Source organism: Rhinolophus sinicus, chromosome 13 (genome assembly GCF_057876585.1).
Source record: "Rhinolophus sinicus isolate RSI-liver-muscle chromosome 13, RSI-T2T, whole genome shotgun sequence".
NCBI classification, from domain to species: Eukaryota; Metazoa; Chordata; class Mammalia; order Chiroptera; family Rhinolophidae; genus Rhinolophus; species Rhinolophus sinicus.
In genome coordinates, this window is record NC_142513.1 from 47177500 (window position 1) to 47201106 (window position 23607).

At 43.2% G+C, this 23607-nt stretch overlaps 1 protein-coding gene across 1 annotated transcript in view; it reads right to left on the reverse strand.

Moving 5' to 3' along the window:
- Positions 1-803: 803 nt before the first annotated feature.
- Positions 804-23607, reverse strand: part of GABRG3 (gamma-aminobutyric acid type A receptor subunit gamma3) — a 314126-nt gene continuing 291322 nt past the window's right edge. The window contains exons 7-10 of the mRNA XM_074317596.2: positions 12636-12788; positions 9200-9396; positions 8852-8911; positions 804-7903 (exon numbers count right to left, since the gene is read on the reverse strand). Of these exons, the coding sequence (XP_074173697.1) occupies positions 7622-7903; positions 8852-8911; positions 9200-9396; positions 12636-12788 (692 nt within the window). The 3' untranslated portion in view covers positions 804-7621. The remainder of the gene's footprint in view (positions 7904-8851; positions 8912-9199; positions 9397-12635; positions 12789-23607) is intronic.

Here is a 23607-nt window from a genome sequence, read left to right on the forward strand (position 1 = left end):
ACTAGGACACCACGAGCTGCCTGGTTAGCGGAGGTGGTCAGGACCTCGGAACCGCCGGCGACGACCCAGAGCCAGGGCCTCCAGTCCCTGGCGGTTCCACAGGAAAACAGGGCTGTTGGAGGCCACTTGGTGACGATGGGGGCCCTGGCTTGGCCCTCTGCCCACTTGCCAGGCCGGTCCCCTCTCAGGCCCAGCTCCTCTACACTGCACGCTCAAAGCTGATTCCAGGATGCTCGCAGATTCCAGAACCGCCCCACCTTCGTCCCACCTGGGTGAGCTGGCTTTCCAGGCAGGAAGGGCGGACAGACCCGTGCTTCTGCCCGGGGCAGCTCCCAGGCCCCCGTTTTGTTTTAAATGCAAACTTCAAATAGACAGGACAGTCACAACACGGGCTAATTCTCACGTATCCCACGGTTCACACCAGGCCTGATGCTTTATCACGTTGTGTGTGAATGCTGCGTCCTGAACAAGTGTGAAGATTGCTATTTGCCATCTACATCTGGAGAATTACCTGGAGCTTACCCGTGAAGATTCACTGCCAAGCACAAGGAACTGCTCAGCTGCGCACTCAGGTAAAGTATGACGACCAGGTGCTCAACAGGCAGCTGTCTGGACTCCAGACCAACTTCTGAACAAATATTTAAGCTCAATTTTTTTCTCTTTAAAGAAAAATTGTGGTCCCACATTTCCAGGAAGTGGGAAGATTGTCAGTTCCTCTTCCTCCGTCTCAATCCCCTTCTCTCTCTCTCTCTCTCTCTCTCTCTCTCTCTCTCCCCCTCCCTCCCTCGCTCCCTCCCCTTCTCCCTCTCTTTCCCTTTCCCCCTCCCCCTTATTTCTCCTTAACCAAAGGCTGAGTAAGCTAATATAGTATCATTAGAAAAATGTTCCTTTCTATTTTTTTCCATTATGCTTGGGGTGGTGGGTAGAGTAACACACGTTAAGTTGTTCCAGTTTTACCACTGTTCACACACACACAAATACATACATCGCTGAATGTAAACACAAGATGACCCCTGGCCCGTCACAAGACAACCCAGGCCCAATCCCTGAAAACTGTTACTCTTCTAGAATCTTCCACAGAAAATGCATTCGTGAGGAATGAACCTTTCGCTCAGTCCAGGAGCTGCTTGTAAAGAAAAACATAGGTGGTTGTACAAACATATACATGTAAACATTATTCAGTAGCACAAAATTAGTCATTTCGAACGTCAAGAATGGTCGAAAGTATCTTTTAAAATGTTTTAATAGAGTTGCTCTAAACAGAGATAATATAATAGTAAATACTACAAATTTCATCAATATATTGTACTTGTGTCTATTTCTATCCAGGAGTAAAAATTCCAAGGTAAATTAGAGGGAATCACAGCTTAAACCCAAATTGTATAATAAGAAGTACACTGATTGTCCTTCTTGGCTAATGAAATCTGTGATGTCTACAGGTGTGTCCATTTTAGGCCACATAGTTCTTGGCTAATTCAAATGTTATCTTCTTGGAAAGGAAAAAGCCAAGTGAGGTAAAAACCAAACCAAACCAAAAATAGAAGTAACCAACAAACTGAAATTAAGTGGAGTGTTCCATTTGAACAGTTTCAAATTCTGATTGAGACAGGGGAGACAGGATTGCTGGGAAATTTTTAGGCAAGCCAAATGTTGAACTGTGATCTGTGTATTTTATATTTAAACTAAATGAAACTTTTCCTTCTTCTCCTTCATTTAAGTCCTAATTTTGTTCCAGTTTGGAAAACACTGGCCTTTGTGTTGACTCAATAGCTAAGTACAAGTATGGAACATGAAAAGGATATCGATGATGATGCTGGTGGTGATGACACAGCATGGTTTATTTCTTCTAAAATTCTATCATATCTAGCTCACAATTTGAAAACTGAGTCAGCAAGTTATATGAATTTTCTATCATTACTTATCTTTTAATTACAGTGAAAGTCACTTCAGAATGCAGTTTTTTCCCTTTTCTTTTTCTTTTTTTACCCTTCTTTAGCTTCTGGGACCACCCCACAACAACCAGTGTGTGGACTCAATGGGGCAGTTAGCCGACTGGTGGATGGATTGATTGGGTCCGCCACAGTGACATGGAGGTTGGGGTGGTCTGATCTCCCCATAAACATGACAAGTGCTGCTTGGGGCCTTCACTCAATGACAAAACTGACCCCCAAATATCCTTCCTGTTAAACAGTACATGATAAAAACCTTTTGTAATAAATACTAACCAAATCAAAGCACTCATCCTTTGTTCCTGGAAACCAGCCTCACAGTGAGTTGGGACTCCTACTTTTCAATGGAAAATGGGAACTTGAATCCTTTAGTGAAAAAAGTGGTTAGTGGGCAAATTAGAAACCCCAAATGACTAGAAGAGAGGAAAATACAGCAGTCACCTTCTCAGTCTCGGGGGTTTCATTACCTGCGATCAGTCTGGCCTGCAATGTCCCATCTGTCCAGTTTGAACTGCTCAGCAGACACACAAGACCCCCTCCCCTGCAGGGACCATTGTTGCCTCACCTCCCATTGTGGAGCTGGCCCTGGGCTGGGCAACTTTGTGTTGTGTTTACAAATGCAAAAAGTGAAGTGGTGAAAGTAGGTGATAATCAGAATAATTCAAACAAAACACTTAGTTTCTTCAATTGCCTGGATGCTATATTCAGTGTTTGCTTTGTGTGTGCGTGTGTGTGCTGTACGTGAGTATGCGTGCTCATGTGTACTTTCTTCCTAATTATTTTCTAGCTCGTGTCCCTGTAAAATATTTCTGAAAGACCCACTGGATTAACTCAAAACATTGAACACTTGTTAGTGACTGTTCAACTAATTTTTTTAGCACTGATTTAAAGTGGTCTAAAATGTGTTTTTTATGTGAGCAAAGTAATAAGAGGATTAAGGTGTTTTATTGACATTACAAACCAAAGCATCATTTAACTAGAGGATATTTTGGGGGGTGGAGGGAGAAAGGAAACATTCTCCCTTTCGACCTTAATAGAACCAGACCAGGCTTACATCTTGGAAATGTTAACTTGAATTTTAAAAGAAGTGGAAATGCCCTAATTTGTAGTCTTCAAAACTAGCAGGCATTACCAAAAAAAGCCAAGTTTTTATTCTTCCAGAGATATGAATGGCTGAGTTGTTATGTTATCCTATTATCTCAACACATACCGGGGGTGTCAACAATTGTATACACATGACTTGCATTCACCTTTTGTTATTGGTATATATTGAGTATTACAATTTTAATAGTTTTTTCATCTCTTAAAATGTGTATACATTTTTTTGGCACCCTCTGTATGTGTTTTCTACCTGTAATGGTAGAAATGTATTTTTATAGTAAAAGTGAAGTCAACAAGGAATACAAGAAGGGTCTGTCCTTTACACAGAACTGTTAGTTTGTTCGTTCTTTGCATGTGATTAGAATGTGGAGTTCCTGCTAACTTGTGTGAACCTGATTGTTTCCTACAGGCAAATTTGAGAAAAACAAACATGGCCAAATGACACACTTCCTCAATTTGGGACAATTGGAAGGGTGCTCGACAGAAAACTGAATTTCGCATTTACAATGTAGTATTCACAATCTGGTTCTTATTTCCAGACACCTTTGTGAACATTTGTAAATTGATAGCGCTCTGAAGCCAACTGATAGTAAATATTTCAATACATTTTTACATCTGATTATGTTTGTCTCAAGTCATGCACAAACTCTTTTTAATAGAAATTGAGGATGAAATTTCGTATGTATGTAGTTTATAAACTCTCAGAAAAAGCGTTCTGACAATTAACTGAAAGACCATGGAAATAATTAAAAATGCTCTGATATAGTGATAAGTGTAATCATGGGAGAGCAGTTATAATTCTCAAGTCTGCAAAGGAAATCACGGAGTTTTGTTATTGGCAGCAGAGATAAAAATGATCAAGGAAGAAGAGGTTTTGTCTTGTTTTCTAGCCCTTTAGGTAAGGAGTGCCCTGTGCTTCCTCGTGTGGCAAGTACTTGTCAATGCAGAATGGCAGTAACAATGACCTCCCTTGGCTTCCAGAGTGCAGCATTTTTGCAGAGCAGCAAAAAACTCCGCCTAAACCCCTTTGTGCAGCAAGCTATGGCCAGATGAAGAAACTTGGCGTGGAGGTTCTATGGGGACTGTCATGCAAGCACTGTCGCTGGCTTTTAGATTGGCGTTTTATTGACATCGTTACTAGTTCCTCATGTGTAACCTTAAAATGCTTTGCCCTCGAGCACCCGCACTTCCTGACTTGAAGAATCCACAAAAACTGTGTCCTTAACTGGTCTGATGGACAATTAAGACTGTTTGGCCTGTAAAGAAATGAAATCCTGTCTCCATTCACTCATAAAAGATAAATTCTGGCGGGAAGCATATAGGTTCCCAGGAGGTGGAAAATCTACAAGATGTGCATTATTGGAGCTTTACATGTTATTTTAAGGCATATGTTGAGTAAACTGGGGGAAGTATTGGCTGGGTTCACACTAAATTGTGTCTGCATCGTCTTACTTTGTCCAGCATATGAGACCTTCTTCTGGTCAGTGGTATGAAACTGCAGAAACTAAAACTTCCTAGACCCCAAGGAGGCATTTTGCTCTGATCATGTTCCTGTGAAATGCCTTTTGTTCCCTCTCACTCTCAGCCCGATGCAGCTTAAGAGAAAAACAGTCACAGTGGTCAGAAGTGAGAAGTCCTGGTCAAAATGTGGAAACGTCACCTCCTCGATTTAGAGTATTTCTGAAAGTGAGGGACACAGTAGGACTTTTGGGGTGCAGGTCCCTCAGGCCACTTCCTCAGGCTTCCACACAACCACCCAGTTATTTCCCGATTCTACGTGCAAAGCAAGCCGGGGGGGAGCTGGAAGGGTGTGTGTCTGTGTGGGACAGTCACACCGCACAGGACACTCACCAAGCGTGCGAAGGAGAGTCCTTTGATAAGAAAGATGTGCTCCCTCACACACTCTCCCGCGCCTCCTTCCCTCCTCCCCAGAGGCAACTCAGGCACACCGAGCAAGCCCGAAATCCACCCTGCTGAGGACACAGACTCTGGACTGAACAGCTCCTATGAGGACCAGGCGAGATTTCAGGGGATGCTCTCATGTCTTTAGTCAGACCAGAGTGCAAACTGCCCGATGTGTCTGAGTCTACTTTCTGTTCTGCGAGTGAACATTTATTGGTCTCCCTTGAGATAAAGGTTCTCGTTCCTGGACAAAGAGCTGTGAGCCGGTGTGCTACAACCAGCAGGACCACTGAGGCTGGGGGTGGGTACTTACGTCCTACATGTATAATTTCATGAGAATTTCCAACAGCACCCACCTATGAGTGGCTTTGAAATAAGAGACATCCATAAGAAACATTTAAGTGGAATTGAACCAAATCTATGTTCTAAAAATGCTTTTAGGTTAGTTATATCCCAAGAAGAATTTCACTGGAAAATTCAGTTCCCTCTAGAACTTGGAAGGTGCACTAGGTTGAAATTCTTTAAACTCGTAAAGCTGGAAATTGTGTTTAAAAAAGACCGACCTCAGGCCACTGTTCCTGGGTGCTCCGAGCTCTGCTCTCCTTGGTCACGGCGCCTGCTGCCCACCCTGCCAAGGGTGGGAGGGTGGGTTATGCTGTTAGAAGGGGACATTCTCCAACAGAGCAGAAATGTCATTTAAACCACTGCATTCAACCTGTTTCTCCACAGATACTGATCATGATTTTACTTTTGAAACTTGGATTTGCTATAAAGAAGCCAAATGGCCTGTGATCTATGTAGCAGCTATCAAATGAAACGCCAGGGAGAGGACCGGGAGAAAAGCAGTGGGCTGGAATGTTTACACTGCGGACCCCACCCTTGAAAGCGGGGTGATCATACAGCCATATATTTGATACGCAACGATGCTCACCAAAGTAAACGGGCTTATCCCATGGCCACCTCCTGGCCTCTGCTACTCCCATCCCCTCCTGTGTCTGCATCCAGTAGACTGCGTGAAATCAACCCTTTTACATGTTTTCTCTGCATAACGTTTTACTTTTTTCTGAGTCAATAATAATAGTATGTACAATAGATAATTAAAATAAAATGCTGTTTCAAAAACACCTCAATTTTCTGGGTGAGAAAGATGAGAAACAGAGGTTCTGGTACCAAAATTTTAGTACCCAAATTTTAATGATGCCTAAGCATCATTTAGGAACTGGAAGGACTTTTTTTCCTATCAGTGGTGGAAAGCTTCTGAAGAGCCTTGTGAAGTACCTACTGGCAAGCTGTCATAAGAAAGAGCTACCGTGTTTCCCCGAAAATAAGACCTAGCCGGACCATCAGCTCTAACGTGTCTGTGGGAGCAAAAATTAATGTAAGGCCCGTCTTATAATAAATATAATGTAATTAATATAATATAATGTCAGGTCTTATATTAAGTTTTGCTCCAAAAGACACATTAGAGCTGATGGTCCGGCTAGGTCTGATTTTCGGGGAAACAGGGTAACATCACAAAGCAAGTTGGTTTCATGTTATAAAAATATCAAAAGACTAATAATTTCAGAGGATGTTTTCTTTGGGATTTTGCTATGTATTCATATTTCAAAGTATAAAATAATTTTTATTCATCAAAATATATCATTGATGATAGCCATTACCCAGTTTTTTGCATCTAAAGTGATTTGACTTGAAAGTTAATATTCACTAAGAAATTCTTAAAATTCTATCTACATTTCTTTCACGCTCTGAAAAGCGTTTTCAAGACAAAGGCTATGAGTGGTGTATACGTTCCTGCGATAGAGGAAAATCATTGAACCCACGATAGCATAACATCAGCAAGACATGTAATCTGTGGTTGTACCTTGGTCCAGCAAAACACGACTCAGGTAAAAGACCCCAAAGTTCAAATACTGCCGACTCTTGGTAATTTGGAAGAAAGTAAACTGATGTTCAGAGATAATCAACATAATTGAATTCAGCAACATGAAATTTTGAAAATCGTATTTTTTCCTCAACCGGAAACTTATGGATATGCATATACACCCTTCCCAAACCTGGGCAAGGTTAGTAGATAAAGGGACGCTAGCTAATGACAATGGTGCCAGAGCAAAGGAGGCCAGAGAGAGAGAGAGAGAGGCAACGGGGTGGAAACTCACTGCAGCTGCACTTGAACTCAGGCTGCCCGGGAGCTCGGGCCTGAGGTCAGTATGAGTGTGTCTCAGCCAGCCGGGCGTCCATACACATGGGCACTGGTGCTGCCGCGACTGCGAAGGAAAGATTCAGAAGGGGTCAGGGCCTGGGACAGCTTCTCAGATATTTGCTTGCATGTGTACAGACTTCTCTGCAAGGGTAATCGGCAGCTGCTTCCAATATCCAGAAACCATTCACAAACATCATCAAGCTACAGATTCAGTAAGGGATTATTAGCAAGTGTCTCTTTACAACTCAGTTAACTTGTGTGTGGGTGTGCACGCGCGTGTGGGTGAGTGAGTATAAAATATACAACAGAAACACTTGCCACACACTCCTGCATTGCTCAGAGGGGACGTGTAACTTCACATTAACTGAGCAGTGTCCCTCATGCTACTCTGATGACTACGGTTTGGGGGAGGGTGACAGGTGAAGAGGGGGACCTAGCACGCGTCACTCATCACCACAGGCAACATTTAAAGGTACAGGTATCCGACCCAATAGACCAAGTTGAAGAGCAGGAAGGACGTGGGGAAAAAGACCCGGGAATAGGAGTCCAGCTCTAGGACATCTATGTGGATACGCCCTTTTCTCCAGGACCCCGACTTGCACTCTTCGTAGCAGCAGAAGAAGCTCTGACAGTCTTTGCCGTCCAGACACTCATAGACACAGGTCTCTTCGAATTCCTGCCAGTACATGGAATTGTTCAAAGTGACCATTGTGGGTGGTGGCGGCCTCACGTCGAGGAGAGAGTAGTTCTGCAGGCAACAGGAATGACACAAAAATCATGAAATGCAGCAAGCACAGCCCGAGGTGACCCAAAGCCATAGGCACATGCTACCTCTGTCCCCTAGACAAATGGGACAGGCCCGTGCCCCACCCCATCTCCCCACACAGGAGGGCTCAATCTTTGCAAATCAAATGCCAGAAAAAGTACAGTGCAGTTTTCAAATCTTGCATTTGTCAGCTTATTGGTGCGGGAAGCCGAGGAGAAGCCTGGCCTTTGCAACAGGGCATGCCCAGAGGATGGTCCTGACTCAAGTGGGCATCAGAAGGTTCTGCAGGGGTTGGGCCAGATCACCAGAGATCTAAAGGGCGGCCAAGGGGACCACAGGCAAAGAAGCAGCAAGGCTTTTGGGGGCATGGAAACTTCCAGTATACTTCTTCACATAGGGAACATTGATGGCCGAAACACTACAAACCTGATTCAGTAATTAAGAGAGCTCCATTTATAGCTCACTGTTTTGAAATGAAACAAATTCCATTTGATAGTATTGAAATAAAACTTAGCATTTGTACTAAGTAAACAGTCATAGGTAAACAGTCACAGAAACCCACAGTGATAAGAATATATATAAAAATGCAAAGTGTGGCTTAACCCACTGAACCAAGAGTGAACATATGATGAAACCAAAAAATGATCCTATAAAATAATATTTGGGACATAGAAGCTTGTTCATAACATATTTTTGAGTTACAAAATGGAAATATGTATGCTATCCACTAATCCCTGCATAGAAAGATGCCGATTAATTTTTTCCATTTATTTTCCAAATTTTCTAAGATGGATATAGAAAAAAAAAGTTAATGCATTTTGAAAAGTATGTGCATGAGTCATTATCTTTCAATACATAAATAATAACATGTCTTCCGATCTCAGTTTAGGTCGAATTTGCAGTACATTGCACCTGCGATGTGACACGTACAGAGGGGGCCTGTAAGCTTATTCGCTCCTGAATCCATCTTGAGGAATCTGGATGTAATAGCTGCAAGAGAAGCAGAAAAAATAAGCAGAAAACTGCTAGGAAAATTTGCATCACAGATCACCTAGGTCAGAGCAAACTTTAAGGCCAGAGGACATTAATCTCTGTCCTGGGGGGGGAAGCTGAGGGGACACTTGAGGGCCACATTCATATCTTCTGAATGCCTGTCTTGTTTTCTTAAAGTCTTGAATAGCAATTTCTCTCATGTGGCTTAAGAGCCTCAGGAATAAGGATCGTTTATCTCGAATGCTCCTCCCACCTTCCCGGAAAAGCTTTGCTACTGGAACTCACCGAGATTTTCTTCTTCGTGGTGGTTGGTTTTCTGCAACTTGAATAGTAGTTGAGGGTGGCGTACTCCATGAGAGCAGCAAAGACAAATAAGAAGCACACGGTCACAAAGAGGTCCATGGCGGTCACGTAGGACACCCGGGGCAGTGAGTTCCTGGCTATGGTGCTGAGCGTGGTCATGGTCAGCACCGTGGTGATGCCTGTGTGGGGATAGGACCGAACCATAAGCGCAGCCACGCAGGACCATCCACCCCCACGCCTCATTTGTAAGTGACCCCTTCTAGACACTGCGTGTGACATTACTCTTTAATGTCCACACTATTTTGTAAACCACATTTCCATAAGTGTTTTTATTATAGTCTTTGCAGTAACTTTAAAATACCTGAATTAGGTTGGCACCTTTCAGTTTAGTCAGTAATTCCCTAGTGTTTGACATTTTGTCTTTTAAATTTTTTAAAAATGAAGATACTGTTTGCAGTCCCCCCATAACATCCCCATCTGTTCTGCATCTCACACATTTCTTCTGACCAGATAAATCATTTTTCTTTCTTAGTTCTCCTTCCCTACACAATTTGTAAGCTTCACCTTTCTTCAAGACCCCGGTGAAGCATCAGCCTCTCTGAGGGGCCCCAGCAGAGCTGATCACAGGCACATGTGCCCCATCCCTTCCTTCCTGTGTACCTCCTGTTTTTGCAGCGATCACATGTCTGCAGGCTTTGCATGGCTGTCTTCCTGAATAGACTGTGTGACCTTTAAGAGCAAACCTGTATCTTGCTCATCTTTGCTGGCCTATCATCAAGCATTGTGCCTCACACATGCTAGGCATTTAAATGAATGCTCTGCATGGACTGCATTGATTCTTTGATTAATTAGTTAACTAATCATACTCTGTATTGGTCTTTGACTGTTTCATATACTCGTACGTGGGTCAACACTAAAGATTTAATCAAAGACTGTGGGAAAGATTCAGAAAAGAAATGCATGTGATGGATGGTTTAAAAGGAAGAACACATGGAAAGGGAATGGAGGCTATTAAACATGAAGAAGGTGAAGTGATGGGATGATTATCACAAGGAACACTTGAGGACTCTCCCCACGGTGACTCCTGGGAAATCAGAACCTTCTAGCACTGCTGGACAAGCAGGCTAGTGACATGGACCTGAGCATCACAGGAATACGGACATTAACACTCACCATCTCTGTGGTTCCATGGGAATGCCATGGGACATTTGCTATAGTGTCACAGCTCCTATTGAGTGCTGAGGGTGGCCAGCCAGGGCCATGTGGAGAATGAGTGTACAGCCCAGGGGGCCAGCTTGGATATTGGACTGGAAGTGAAAGCTCTCAGCCTTGCTCTGGGCCATCTCGGCATTTGATCATGTGAAGTCACTTACCTTCTTTTAATCAGTTTCTTTAATCAATACAGTGAGAATAGACTGTCAAGTGGGAAGCTGTGATACTTCATCTAAAGATACTGTGTAACCTTGAAAAGTCTACACTGATGGCAGGGATATTTTTATGGAAAAAAAAAGAACCATTTATAATATATATGGATTTAACTTTTTAAAAGATGTGGTTGTATGGCATGTGAATTATAGCTCAATAAAGCTGTTTTTTTAAAGAAAGAAAAAAAAGATGTGGTGACCACGTAAAATCTACAGAATCTGTAGGTAGGAATTTTTCACTAAATTTGGGGATTTTTACTTCATTTTTTCAAAACTTTTTTACCTCATTCTTTTTCTCTTCTCATGCTGGAACCAAAATTATAGCTATGTTACATGTCTTCATACTGTCCCACAAATCAATGGGCTTTGTTCATTCTTTTAAATCCTTTTATCTCTTCTTCAGATTAGACACATTTTATGTGATGGTCTTCAATTATACATAACCTTTTCCTCTGCCATCTTCAATCTGCACTTAAGCCTATTTAGTGCATTTTTCAATTCAGCTATTATATATTTCATTCTGGAATTTTCTTTTTTATATACTTATATGCTGAGATTATACATCTGTTCATTCAGATTGTTTTCCTTTTTAAATTAAATTCATTGGGTGACATTGGTTAGTAAAATTACATAGGTTTAAAGTACATTTCTATAATACATCTATATACTGCTTTGTGATTATGTTTTCCTTTACATCTTTGAACATTGTTATAACGGCTTGAAAGCCTATGTCTGCTGATTGAACATCAGAGTTGTCTTTTTATGTTGACATTTTTTTGTTGTTGTTGTTCATAGGTCACATTTTCCTGCCTCTTAGAAAGGTCTAGTAATATTGTATACTCAATATTGTGGATGATATTGTAAAGCGTATGGACTATGTTATCTTTTTAAAAAAGTATGTTGAATGCTTTCTTATGATAGTTAATTTACTGGAGGTTCATCTTGAGTGTGTCATGGCTTGGTTTAAGCTTTCTTTAGAGGAGGTCTAGAGTACCTTTTATTCTCAGGCTTAGCCTTTCTAGCATCTCCATTAAATATCCTAGTGTAGATGACATTCCTCCACTGTTCTGGACTGTAAATCTATTATCTGCCAGCATTGCATATTTCTAGTATCTCTGTCCTCTTAAGGCCGCAAGGGAAGACTCTCACATCTCAAGTTGTGCCAACATAACTACATATTAGAATGTTTTGAAACTGATCTTTAAAGCCATGCTCCCTATGACACCTGACATTTGTAATTGCATGGTCATAACCCCAAGAATAGTTCCTGAGTTACCAATTCTATCATGGATTTTCTATAAGTATGCAATCAGTAAAGGATATTACAGGCTAATTTATCTTGCTCAAATAGTATTTTATTGTTAAAATAAAATTTAAAAAACAAGCAAACAGAAACAGTACAATGTAATATGAGAGACTTTGCAAGGATTTTTAAATTGAGGCAGCTCCCTCGTTCCTGATTTTTTTTTGGAGGGGCAACACCCCTGTATATTTTAGGAGAAAAGACTTTGAGCTTTTGTGTGTGCATTTTAGCTAAAAAGAAAAACAATCATTTTCTTGCTGGTAAAGTTTTGATAGACAAGCAGAACTTCTTTTATTAAGAGACTATTTTACCAATGTAGCATCTTCTGTCCTCCAAGGTACATGGTCAGCTCTGTCTCCTTACACGGATGTAATGAGGCTTGTGAGTGTGGCACATTTCAGGACGTGACTACAGATTTATGATGACATCATCCTTAGAGCATAATATCAGATGGTGCAATTGATTTTATTCTGAATTCTTAACCCCAACTTAATTTAAGTGGCACACATGGAATGCTATTGTCAGAAAGAACAATCTAAGTTAGCTACTTAAAACGATCTAAGCACCATTCAAGTAGCCCTTGAATGAGGTCAATTACATTTGAACTTAGTCTTTTTCACTGCGAGTATTTTTATGAATACTTCTCTATTAAAATTACACAAAGTGCTGGGAGAGTTTTTGTGAAACTCACCTAATGCTGTTCTTGCTGGTGTAGCATCTTTTTTGATCCAAAATGACACCCAGGATAAAACCACAGTCAGTATGCAGGGAATGTACGTTTGAATAGTGAAGTATCCCATTCTTCTACTTAGTTCAAAATATATCGTCATGACAACATAATCACCTGTAATCAATATTGTCAACATTAAGACAACGTCCTTGAGTTAAGAAGTAATTCAGGGAAATAATTTATAACTTATTTTGTTAATGACTTGGATAGCAATATGTAAATACAACAAAATCAAATTGGAAAAGGGTCAAAATGCTGATGTTGTTAAACAATTTTTATCGTATCCCTGCCTGTGTAAGGTATTCTACTGGAAAAGACACAAAAACAGACTAATTAACAGAGGAGATAGACGTGCACATGTGTTCCATGACAGACCATCACTCAATGAGCTATCATTGCTTGAATTCATTGTTTAATTCACTGAATTGACTGCATGTTTAAAATCGAGGGTAACAGATACTGTTTCCCCAAAAATAAGATCGGGTCTTATATTGATTTTTGCTCCAAAAGATGCATTAGGGCTTAAGGTCAGGGGATGTCATCCTGAAAAATCATGCTAGGGCTTCCTTTCCGGTTAGGTCTTATTTTCGGGGAAACACGGTAGGAAACTCAACAGTCAAGCGGATCCATAGTCATTTTGTTTTATCGATACTAATAGAGCGATACATAAACTTGTATAACAATTTTTCCCCCTTCTTCCGTCTCCCCCCGCCCACCCCCCCTTGCCCCACCCCACCCTGCACTCAGGTTCAAGCTGTCGTTTCTCAGTCTTGTTGTGTAGGACACAGCTCCCTGGCCCATGTTGGTATTATGAGCCTTGCGCTCTCTCCGGCTGAGGCAGTCGGTCCCAGTAGTGGGTTGGCCACTCACAGCAGCTCTTGCCGGCTGCTGGCCACTCACGCTGGCCACCGGCCACTCCTGGCAGCCCATGGCAGCCCATGGCAGTACACAGCAGCCGAGCGGCAGCCCACGCCAACCTCTGGCTGCTCATGGCAGCCCAGCTCCAGGGAGAGCCATTGTTCACAATCTTAGCTGTAGAGAGCGCAGCTCACTGGCCCCTGTGGGAATTGAACCGGGGACCTCGGTGTTAGGAGCACAACACTCCAACCACCTGAGTCACCTGGTTGGCCCAACAATTTTATATTTCTATTTTTCATAGCATGAATTTTAGCTTATCAACCTTGTACTTCATGTTTTATTCAATATTTTTTATCCGTATCCTTTCATAACTCCAGCACTTAGGCTGTGTCGACCCAGAAAACGAACAGGAAGAATCATTTTATGATATTCTGCTCCCTGGTTTATGGCAAAGTCATGCCATTTGGAGTTGGGAGCAATAGAGCTGTTACTGGAGATTCCATAAATTTCCCTGGGGGATTGGGAAAGGGTGCATGTTTAATACATTAGACTCCCAAATCATCTCTACTCGTGTCTTTTCTAGGCCCCTCCTGCTGAGATCATGTCTCCCCTCTTCCCATTTGTTCTCCACCCTGCAGCCTACTGGATTCAGCCAAAGCACCAGAAATTCACCACGTCCACACCAACACCTGCTCTCCATCCAGGTCTTCTCGCACTTCTTCAAGGTGGAAACCCAGGAGCCATCTCTCACTCCGCCTTTTCCTTCAATTCCTGCATTCCTCTCGATTCCTTTCTACACGAGCCCAAGGGCCGTGTTCTATCATAGCCCCCAGCTTGTCTCCAGGTCACAGGCCCTTCTCAACTGCAGACCTTTCTGTTTCCTGCCTACACAAGGTCTTTCTAAGACACAAATGGCACTACGTCCCTCTCCTTATACTCTTTCACCAGCATCTTGCTATCCTCATACAATCATCTAGACCAGGGGTGTCAAAACTGTGGCCCGCGGGCCAACTGCAATACATTGTTAATTGGCCCACAGCAAATTCCAAAAATAAATTTAGTTTACTTAAATAAACCAGGTGAGGCAATACGTACTTCACCTCGAGTGAGTGGCCCAGCTGTTTGTGTATTTTACCACATATGGCCCTTGGTAAAAAACATTGAAAAAAGTTTGGACACCCCTGGTCTACACCATTCTGTACGAAACACCCCTTATCTCATAGTCCTGGGGTCCCCATGTCCTCAGACATGCCAAGATCCTCCCCACAGGACCCCCTTCCCTTTTTCTAGGGTGCTCTTCCTTCCCCCTGCATCCAGGTACAGTAATACCTCAGTTTTCGAATGTCTCTGTTGACGAACATTTTGGTTTATGAATGCCATAAATTCGGAAGTAAATGCTTTGGTTTTCGAAAACGACTCAGAAGTCGAACATGTCAGGCGGCTTCTGCTGAGTGCAAGACCCTGAGGCCCAGCGGTCGGCTGTTTTCGGACATTTCAGAACTCGTGGATTACGTTTGAAAACCGAGGAACCACTGTACTTCCCGCTCACCTTTGTATTCTAGCTTAGAAATCACTGTTCACCCGGAAGCCCTCCCTGAACCCTCCCAAGTGTGATCAGTTCATTTCTGTAATTACATAATAGCTGTCCTCAAACCAGCTAACTGCTTGGGTTATAGAATTTATTTCTCTTGTTTACCAATATTACTTAATAATAAGCAATCAATTAGTATTTGTTTAATGTAAAGATCATCATGAACATTCTGTTTTTACCTAAAAAGAGTCACAGGGAAACTATTGAACCCATATGACCACTATGCCTTTCAATAAATTAGATTTTCTTTTTTTGTGGCGGGATGAAGTGTCCTCTTGCAGCAATATTCAGTATGGTTGATAGAAACATCAATTTTGAGATCATTTCCCAAAAAACTTTAAAGCAAATTTAAAACTTTAAGCAAATTAGCATTTCGGTACAAAGGAATCAAAATGATTAATCTGAAGCAATGAAACACAAAATATTTTTCTAAGTATTATGAATGCTGACTTACATCATTTCCTGGGGAAATATTATTGAATTATGTGTGATATTAAAAGCCTATTAATTTTTACATAAAATTTCAATAAAGGACCAAGCAGAAAGCAAACGGTGGATAGAAAAACAGAATGAATCACCCCAGCAGTTATGAACACAGGCCCTGTGGAACAGCCAGAGGAATGATTGTGGGCTCCTGAGTAAGATAAACAGAGGGAAGCTTCCAGAGCAGATGTGCATCCATCTGCTTTCCCGCATCCTGAGGTGAGTGGGCCCCCACACCTGTGCTCTGCCTGGAAGGCCCCCGGTCCCCGTGAGACGGGCTACGAGGGCCACATTCCAGGGCCCACTTCTGGTTCTTGGTGAGGTTCTGGGATACAATCCAAAAAGTGGTTCTAGGACCGCCTTGTTTTCACTGTCCATCCACAGTGCACTGCGGTTCCAGCTCCACTGACCCCCCCAGGATGACCAGCCAGTGTGCCACTCGTGGTAAATCAGAAGGAGAGCATCCCATGTTTCTGTACATGCCCAATGTGCTTGTCGAGGCCGGGGGTAACACCTGCCCTCGTGGGAGGCAAGCGGTTTTCCCTGAAATCCTGTGGCTGAAACGTTTCTCAGACAAGCCAAGTCGTCCACGCCTAGATTACAACTGTCATGAGTTCTAGGACTTTGGACTGAAAAAACAATGTTGTTCCTTCCGTGTGACCTGCTCTGCAGGCACACACATCCCCCTCCCCCCCAGGACCGGCCAGTCCCACGTGGGCAGCATGTCTGCCGTCCTGCTGCTTCCTGCCTTCTCTGAGCTGTTGCTGCTGTCCACCCTCGTCAGTGTGGCACTGCACAAACTGGACTGAAATGGCCTTGACTTTCTGCGGTCGGTTCTTTCCACTCTGCAGTGGAACAGTGCTCAGCCATGGGGAAGGAGGACATTCTGCTGTCTGCAGCCACCTGGCTGGACCTGGAGGGCACTGTGCTGAGTGAGACAAGCCAGACACAGAAGAGATGCCGAGTGACTTCCCTCTGAAGTGGAACCTAAACCTCCCCAACTCTCAGACACAGAGCGTAGAGGGTGGTTCCCAGGGGCAGCGGAGGGGAGGCTGGGAGGACGGGAATGAAGTCCGTCAAAGGGTACAAACATCCAGTCGGGAGAAGGATGCGTCCCAGGGCCTGGTGTGCAGTGTGGTGATGATGTTCACACTGTGTCACACACTGAAAGCTGCTGGGAGAGTTCTCTGGGTTTTCTTTCCGGTCTCTCGATCAAACACCACAGAATACACTGGGGGCCACCCCACTCACAGCAGTATGGACGAGCGGGTCCCTACACCTGCCTGGCTGGAAGGGGCACAGCTGCTCCACTGCGGTAGAAAGAGAACAGCAGGGAGCGAGTCAGGACTCCCATTTCCTCAGAGTGCTAAGGAACTCCTCCACCCACTGGTGCCATGGAGACCATGTCGGAGCCTGGCCCACTCCCACCCAGCGATAATGGGCAGCACACCCCCAATGCTGGCAGGAGTGACAGGGAGCTCACCCCCTCAGGTGTCAGTGGAGGTCAAGCAGGGAACCAGGCTCATATCCTCACGAGGCGATGAGGTGACGTCACCCTCCCACAATGTGGAGAAGTGTCAGAGAACGTCAGCTGAACAGAGACTTAGACAAGATCCAGTCCAACATCACACCCACGTCCAGATTTCAACTAAAAATCACTCTTGACAATAAAGACGGCCTGAGATTGAAAAAGACAGTCGGTATCTGCTAACACCAAAATGGCAGAGGTGTTGGAATTATTTATAAAGCAGCCACCACAGAGACATTTAAATGAGCAATTATGAACATAATAGAAACAAATGAAAACCATAGAAATTCTGAGCAAAGAAATAGATGGTATTAAAGGAGAACCAAATGGAAAATTCTGCGCTATAACACACAACACAAATAGAAATCTCAGAAGATGGGCTCTGCAGCAAAATGGAGGGGACCGAAGAAAGAATTAGTTAATTTGGTTAATAAAACAAGAGAAGTGATCCAATCTGAACAACACATACTGAAAAAAAATAAACAGAGCCTGAGGGACCTGTGGGACTATAAGAAAAGATCTAGTGGATGAATAGTTAGGTCGTTTCTTAAAAAAGAAACTAAACATAGAACTCCCATTGTGTAACCCAGTATTTGCACTCTTGGGCACTGACCCTACAGAAATGGAAACCAATGTTCACACAAAAACTTGTACACTTACGCTTGTAGTAGCCCCAAATTAAAAAGTCTTGATTTCCTTCAAGGGGTGAATAGCTAAGGAATTTACTCAGTAATAATAACATTATTGTACAATAACTTGGATGGATCGGTACAGAATTTTGCTGAGTAAAAAAAAAGCCAAACCGAAAAGTTCCATTTTGTTTGACTCCATTTATATACGTTCTGGAAATGACATTATAGAAAGGGAGAGTAGGTGAATGGTTGCCAAGGACTAAAAGGGACGGGAAGAGGTGGGGAATGAGCAGCATGAGAGATCCCTGTGGGGTCAGAGACGTTTTGCATCCTGACTGTGATGCATTTCACCACGAAACATTATCATTGGGGCAATTGGGTAAAGAGTACATGGGATCTCTGCATTATTCCTCATAATTGCACTTCAATCAATAATTATCTTAAAATTAAAGGGTAATTTAAAAACACCCTGTCGATCATAGGGTAAATGAACAAGTGAATTAGAAAGTATTTTTAATTGAATGAAAATGAAATTAAATGTAAATGTTGAATGACAATTAACAGTAAAAAATATCAAGGATTTTGATTCAGACTTTATGCCAAATGTGATTAGCTTCATTTACATAAACTGTCTGATTTTTATTAAATACAAGTCAGATGCTCTCCCTACTTTGAGCCTGGCCCTTATTTTAGAGTATGCTGGTGATTGTGCCACAGCCCTGGGCTGTCTCCCCGTGTTACTGGGCTCTGAAGGGTCAAGGTCCTCTAACAGCAGTGCCTCAGGCTGCGTCAGCATGGCAATGCATGGCAGGTGGGTAATAAAACAAGCACCATCTTTAAAAAGTTGGCATTTTCTCAATACAAGGTCTGACAATTAAATTCGTGGACTTGTTGCAACAATGTTGCTAACATTTTTTGATATCAGAGGGATTATTCATTATGAATTTGTACCAACTGGACAAATAGTTAACCAAGTTGACTATTTGGAAGTGCTGAAAAGGCTGCGCGAAAAAGTTAGATGACCTGAACTTTTTGCCAACATTTCATGGCTCTTGTATCACAACATGCACCAGCTCACAGGGCTCTGTCTGTGAGGGAGTTTTTAGCCAGTAAACAAATAAGTGTATTGAAACACCCTCCCTACTCACCTGATCTGGCCCCCAGTGACTTCTTTATTTAACCGAAGATAAAGGAAATATTGAAAGGAAGATATTTTGATGACACTCAGGACATCAAGGGTAATACAACGACAGCTCTGATGGCCATTCCAGGAAGAGTTCCAAAATTGCTTTGAAGGGTGGACTAAGTGCTGGTGTCGGTGCATAGCTTCCCAACGGGAGTACTTCAAAGGTGACAGTAGTGATAGTCAGCAATGAGGTGTGGAGTACTTTTTCTAGGATAAGTTCGCAAACTTAATTGTCTGACCTCATATTTTACTTTGTATAAAATCTGTTCAGATCTTGTGTCCTGAGGCTTTGGGGTTCTTCACAGCGGATGGGCTCCCGTCCAATTCAGTGTCAGAGATGACCTGTCAGTCAGGGAGCCTCATGGAAACAGATGGCAGACGGATGAGTCTCTTTGGGGTTACGACTCAGCATATCTGTGCAGAGAGTTTGGAACGGCTTGGAGGTGACTGATGGTGTCTCTGAGAAGCAGCCTCAAGGCACAGCCTCATGATCAACCCAAATTGTCAGCAGGAAATGTCTCAGGAAGACTGTGAGGTTCTCGAAAAGAGACCCTCTGTTCCTGGCACGTGGTTCACATCTGGGCTCTTCAGGGACAAACACGCAGACCTGCCACCACCTCCCCTTTCGACATTGAGACACAGGCAGTGGCTCTCATTTTGATCAGATAGGCTAAATCCAAGGTCATTTTTACCTTTGCATCCTCCTCCCTAATTATAACATTCTTGGGTTAATTTTTAAAGCAAATATGGATGATGCCTGCAAACGATCAGAAATGACAGCCACCTGGTGACATTATTAGTGCAGACAGCAGACGGTACTGAACGCTGCAGATTCTGCGCCCACCTACCTTGAGCTGATATAACACGTGACTGTACCCTGAAATAAAAATAAACAAGATCAGGGTGTGGGCTGCACAGGTGCTCAGGATTTCAAATCAGCAGGTGGGACTTAACAGAGCTGAAGCCTCCAGAAAAGGCAGGGTCAGGGAGTGGGTATTTTAGGAGCTGCTCACCTAACACCCGTTTACACTGTGTCTGTGTTTGCCTCGGGCCTCTGTCCCCAGATCTGCTGCGTGTCCCCCCAGATCCTGGGGGAGTGGCTACACGGCTGTGGCGGAACAGTGGCTGGCAGAGTGGGGAACGGGACAAGCAGGGAACTGCTCCCTCTCCCATCTGCCTTGGGCCGGTCTCAGGGGCATGGAGCACACCAGCTTCTGTGAGGTTCCTCTGAACATGATCTCCTTTGTCCCACTAAACTGGACTGTTGGCTCTTCCTTCTTATCTCTGGGGGTCTCACTGTCTTCTGTGCCCTCCAGCCCTTGTGTAACCGATTCCCTCCACTCAGCTCCCTGCTAGCTGCTTTCTGACCAGCTCGTCGGCTGACATGTAAGGTATACTTTCCATACGAAGAGAAATAAGCTTGCTTCTTTCTCCATGTTCACCTGTCATCTGTGCCTCCTTACTCTCTGCTTTTTGGTGGCAGGGACACACTGTGCTCCTAGCAGCCCAGCGGCCCAGAACCACCTTCTCCACACGTCAGATGCAGCCTGTTCCTGGTGAGCACGTCCGGGGCCTGCGGATCTCAGCTCTGACGTCACCTTTGGGACCACTGGGCGAGGTCAGGCCCTATTGTGTCTGTGTAGAGAACTGTGCGCGTGCGTCCTCCAGCACTCATCATACCTGTGATTTCATACGTCTCTCTGACATGACTAATGAACGGCCCTCATCTGTACGGGACAGTGAGCCCCAGGGCCGCGGGGCCGTGCTTCCTTCAGGCCGCTGCCGTCCCCAGGCCTCACTGAGATGCTACTGAGCCCGCCGGCCAGCACGTGTCAGAGTCCAGTGTGCGTTAGACTGAGCCTGGGGGTGAGTGCGCCCAGCGACACGCTGCCTCGGGGGAGAAGGGGCACTGAGGGGCCTGCCTGCCTGCTCATGCTCCTGGTCAGATGCAGCACCGGGTGTGCTCTGGAAAGGAGACACCATGCTTTTGCTCTTTGCGCATGTCAGGATTTCTGGTGTATTTACTCACCCTTCATCAGGACTCTGACTTTGGAAGGGAACAGCCTAGGACAGTATGTGACAGCACAGCCATGGAAACGGTACTGTCTGGATTGGGCCGGGGGCTCATCTCTTGCGCCCCATTTTCCTATCCTCCCACTATGTTTGTTGGGAGGATAAATGAGTTACTAAGTGTGAAGCTCTTGGAACAGGACCTCACGGAAGGAAGCTGTCAGCACCTGTCAGCTGTGTTTTTAAAGTGTGCTGATCCTGTAGACGCTACGTGTCACCTTTGGGGTGTTCCAGAATGAGGACAGAGGAAATTCATAATTTGTATCTAATTTCTTCAAGAAGGGTTGCAGGCCTAATTGATACGAATGCTCACTGCTTATCAAGTATTCTCAGAAGCCGTATTGCTTCTTACATGGAAATACACATTTCCCATAAAACAAAAGCTTTGTATAAAAAGGGAGTTGGTTTTTGAAAACAAACGTCATATGGGAGGTGAACTTGTTTTATTTCAGTGTGCCTCTCAGCAGTGACTGCATTGTTTATACTCGGTCATTTGTTTTAATAATGAAGGATTTTAATGGACAAATCGGCTCGTCTCCTCTGTGGACTATACATCTTGTTTCCTGACACTCCTTCTGGGCGATTTTCTAACTGAGATCAATTAGTGCCTAGAATGGGAACAAGCAACCCACTCATCAAATTTGGGTTTTCAATATTCTAGAATTAGCCTTATATCTTTGTATTGAATTAAATCCTGAAAATTCTAAGAACTGTCATGTGCAATTATGAATATGAAAAAGGGATCTCTCAAGCCATCGGAGGTTAGTTACCTTGGGATGATGAAAGCGTTGTGCTTTGTATCATTATACCTGACTGGGTTTGTTTGATGAGGAAATCCTAATGGGCAGAGGCCTTTTTCTTAAATTATAGTCAAAGGCTAGACTGAGCTCAGCCAGCTCTCAGAACGGTGATGCTTGTCATACGAGTCAGGAAATGAGTTGTGGAAATGCACAGCGATCCCCATGACAACTGTAAAGCAGCCATCCTTCTGATTTGGTGTACACTTCCAAGGGGCAAGCACGAGATTGCTCTCAGATCTCTCCAAAACGACAGTCAAGGCCAGAAGATAATAGAATAATGTCTACAAAGTTCCAAGGGGAAGCAGCTGTCGCTCAGCCAAGATACAATGAAAGAATAAAGGCACAGGCGGATGTTATTAAACATGAAAGAAATCAGGGAATGCAGCCCTCATGGTCTTTCCTAAAAGAAATAACTTAAAAATGAAATCCACAAGTAAGGATTGGCTCAAATTAAGAGCTCAAGGAGGAAGGGGCTGTTAGTTAGGCAGCTGGGTCATCACCATGTTCACTTGTGTACAGATCTAACGCAGAACAACTTGGGGAACTGTCAGTCGGGAAGATAACTTGAAATGTATAGAATCTGACAATGTAAACAATCACAATGCAAGTAATAGTAGCTATGTGGGACATGAGTGAGAGACTTTACAATGACAGTGTCTCTGACCTGGTCCCTTGTGTAGCTAGAAGCCAGCCTGACACTCAGAGGCTTGTGGCAGCATCCAAGACCACGGCCAAGCCCTCCTCCCTCAAACCTCCCCCGAGCCCTGAATCCTGCAATAATTCCTCTATCTCTCGCTTCCTGAGACGTCCCACGGTTCCCAAAGTTCTCTGTCACTGCAACTTGTTCCCGATAAGCTCTGATGGGAGGTACTGACACCACCAAGCTGCCAGCGTGCAGACTGCCGACTCTATCTAACATGGGAACATAGAGCCAATAAATAGTCTCACTCTGAAACTTAAAAAAACAACACGTTTTTCTTAACTTCAGAGTCACCTTTTAGAAAATAATATATTTCTTAATTGTAAAAAAACCATTTATTTGAAGTTTTAATTTCTCTATTTTCTCTCTAATTCCTTCTTATTCTACTAGACTCAAGAACAATTACATATACTCTTTAAGTGTGAAAATAGCATTGATAATATAAAATTGTTATAAAACATATCTACGTTTCTATGTCTGCATATTGGTCTACTCCTTTGTGTGGATTCATTGAACTCTGTTCTGTAAAAGATATTCCTAGGAGTTAGAACTGAAGTTTGTTCATTTGTTTTTTAACTCTCATCTTTGTACTTTTCTCCACTTTTTAGTGTTTTTGTAAAACATGGCAACAAATCTATTGCATGAAAAAGAGTATGTCTTATGTCAAAAAATCCCCCCAAACCTCTGGAGACATATTTACTGAGATATTATTGATTTTTGGGGGATGGAGGTTTATTCTTTTATATATTTTCCTGTGATTCTTTAAAAAAATTTAAAAGTAACAGTATTTTAAAACGTGGAATATGCACAAATAATTTAGGAAGAAAAGGAAAACATTATCTATAGATAAGAGTAAAACTGTCCATCTGATTTTGCTGTATTTGGCTTCAATAGCACATCCAAGCAAACACATAGAGGGTTCTAGAGGATTTTTATACAATTATTTTCCCCTAACATTTTATTACAAGCATTTTCCTTGTTAAAATAACTTATCCTTTAAAGTGCAAATTGGTAGTGACAAAATAGTCATGGGGATATGAAATAGAGTTTGGGGAATATAGTCAATAATGGTGTAAAGATCATGT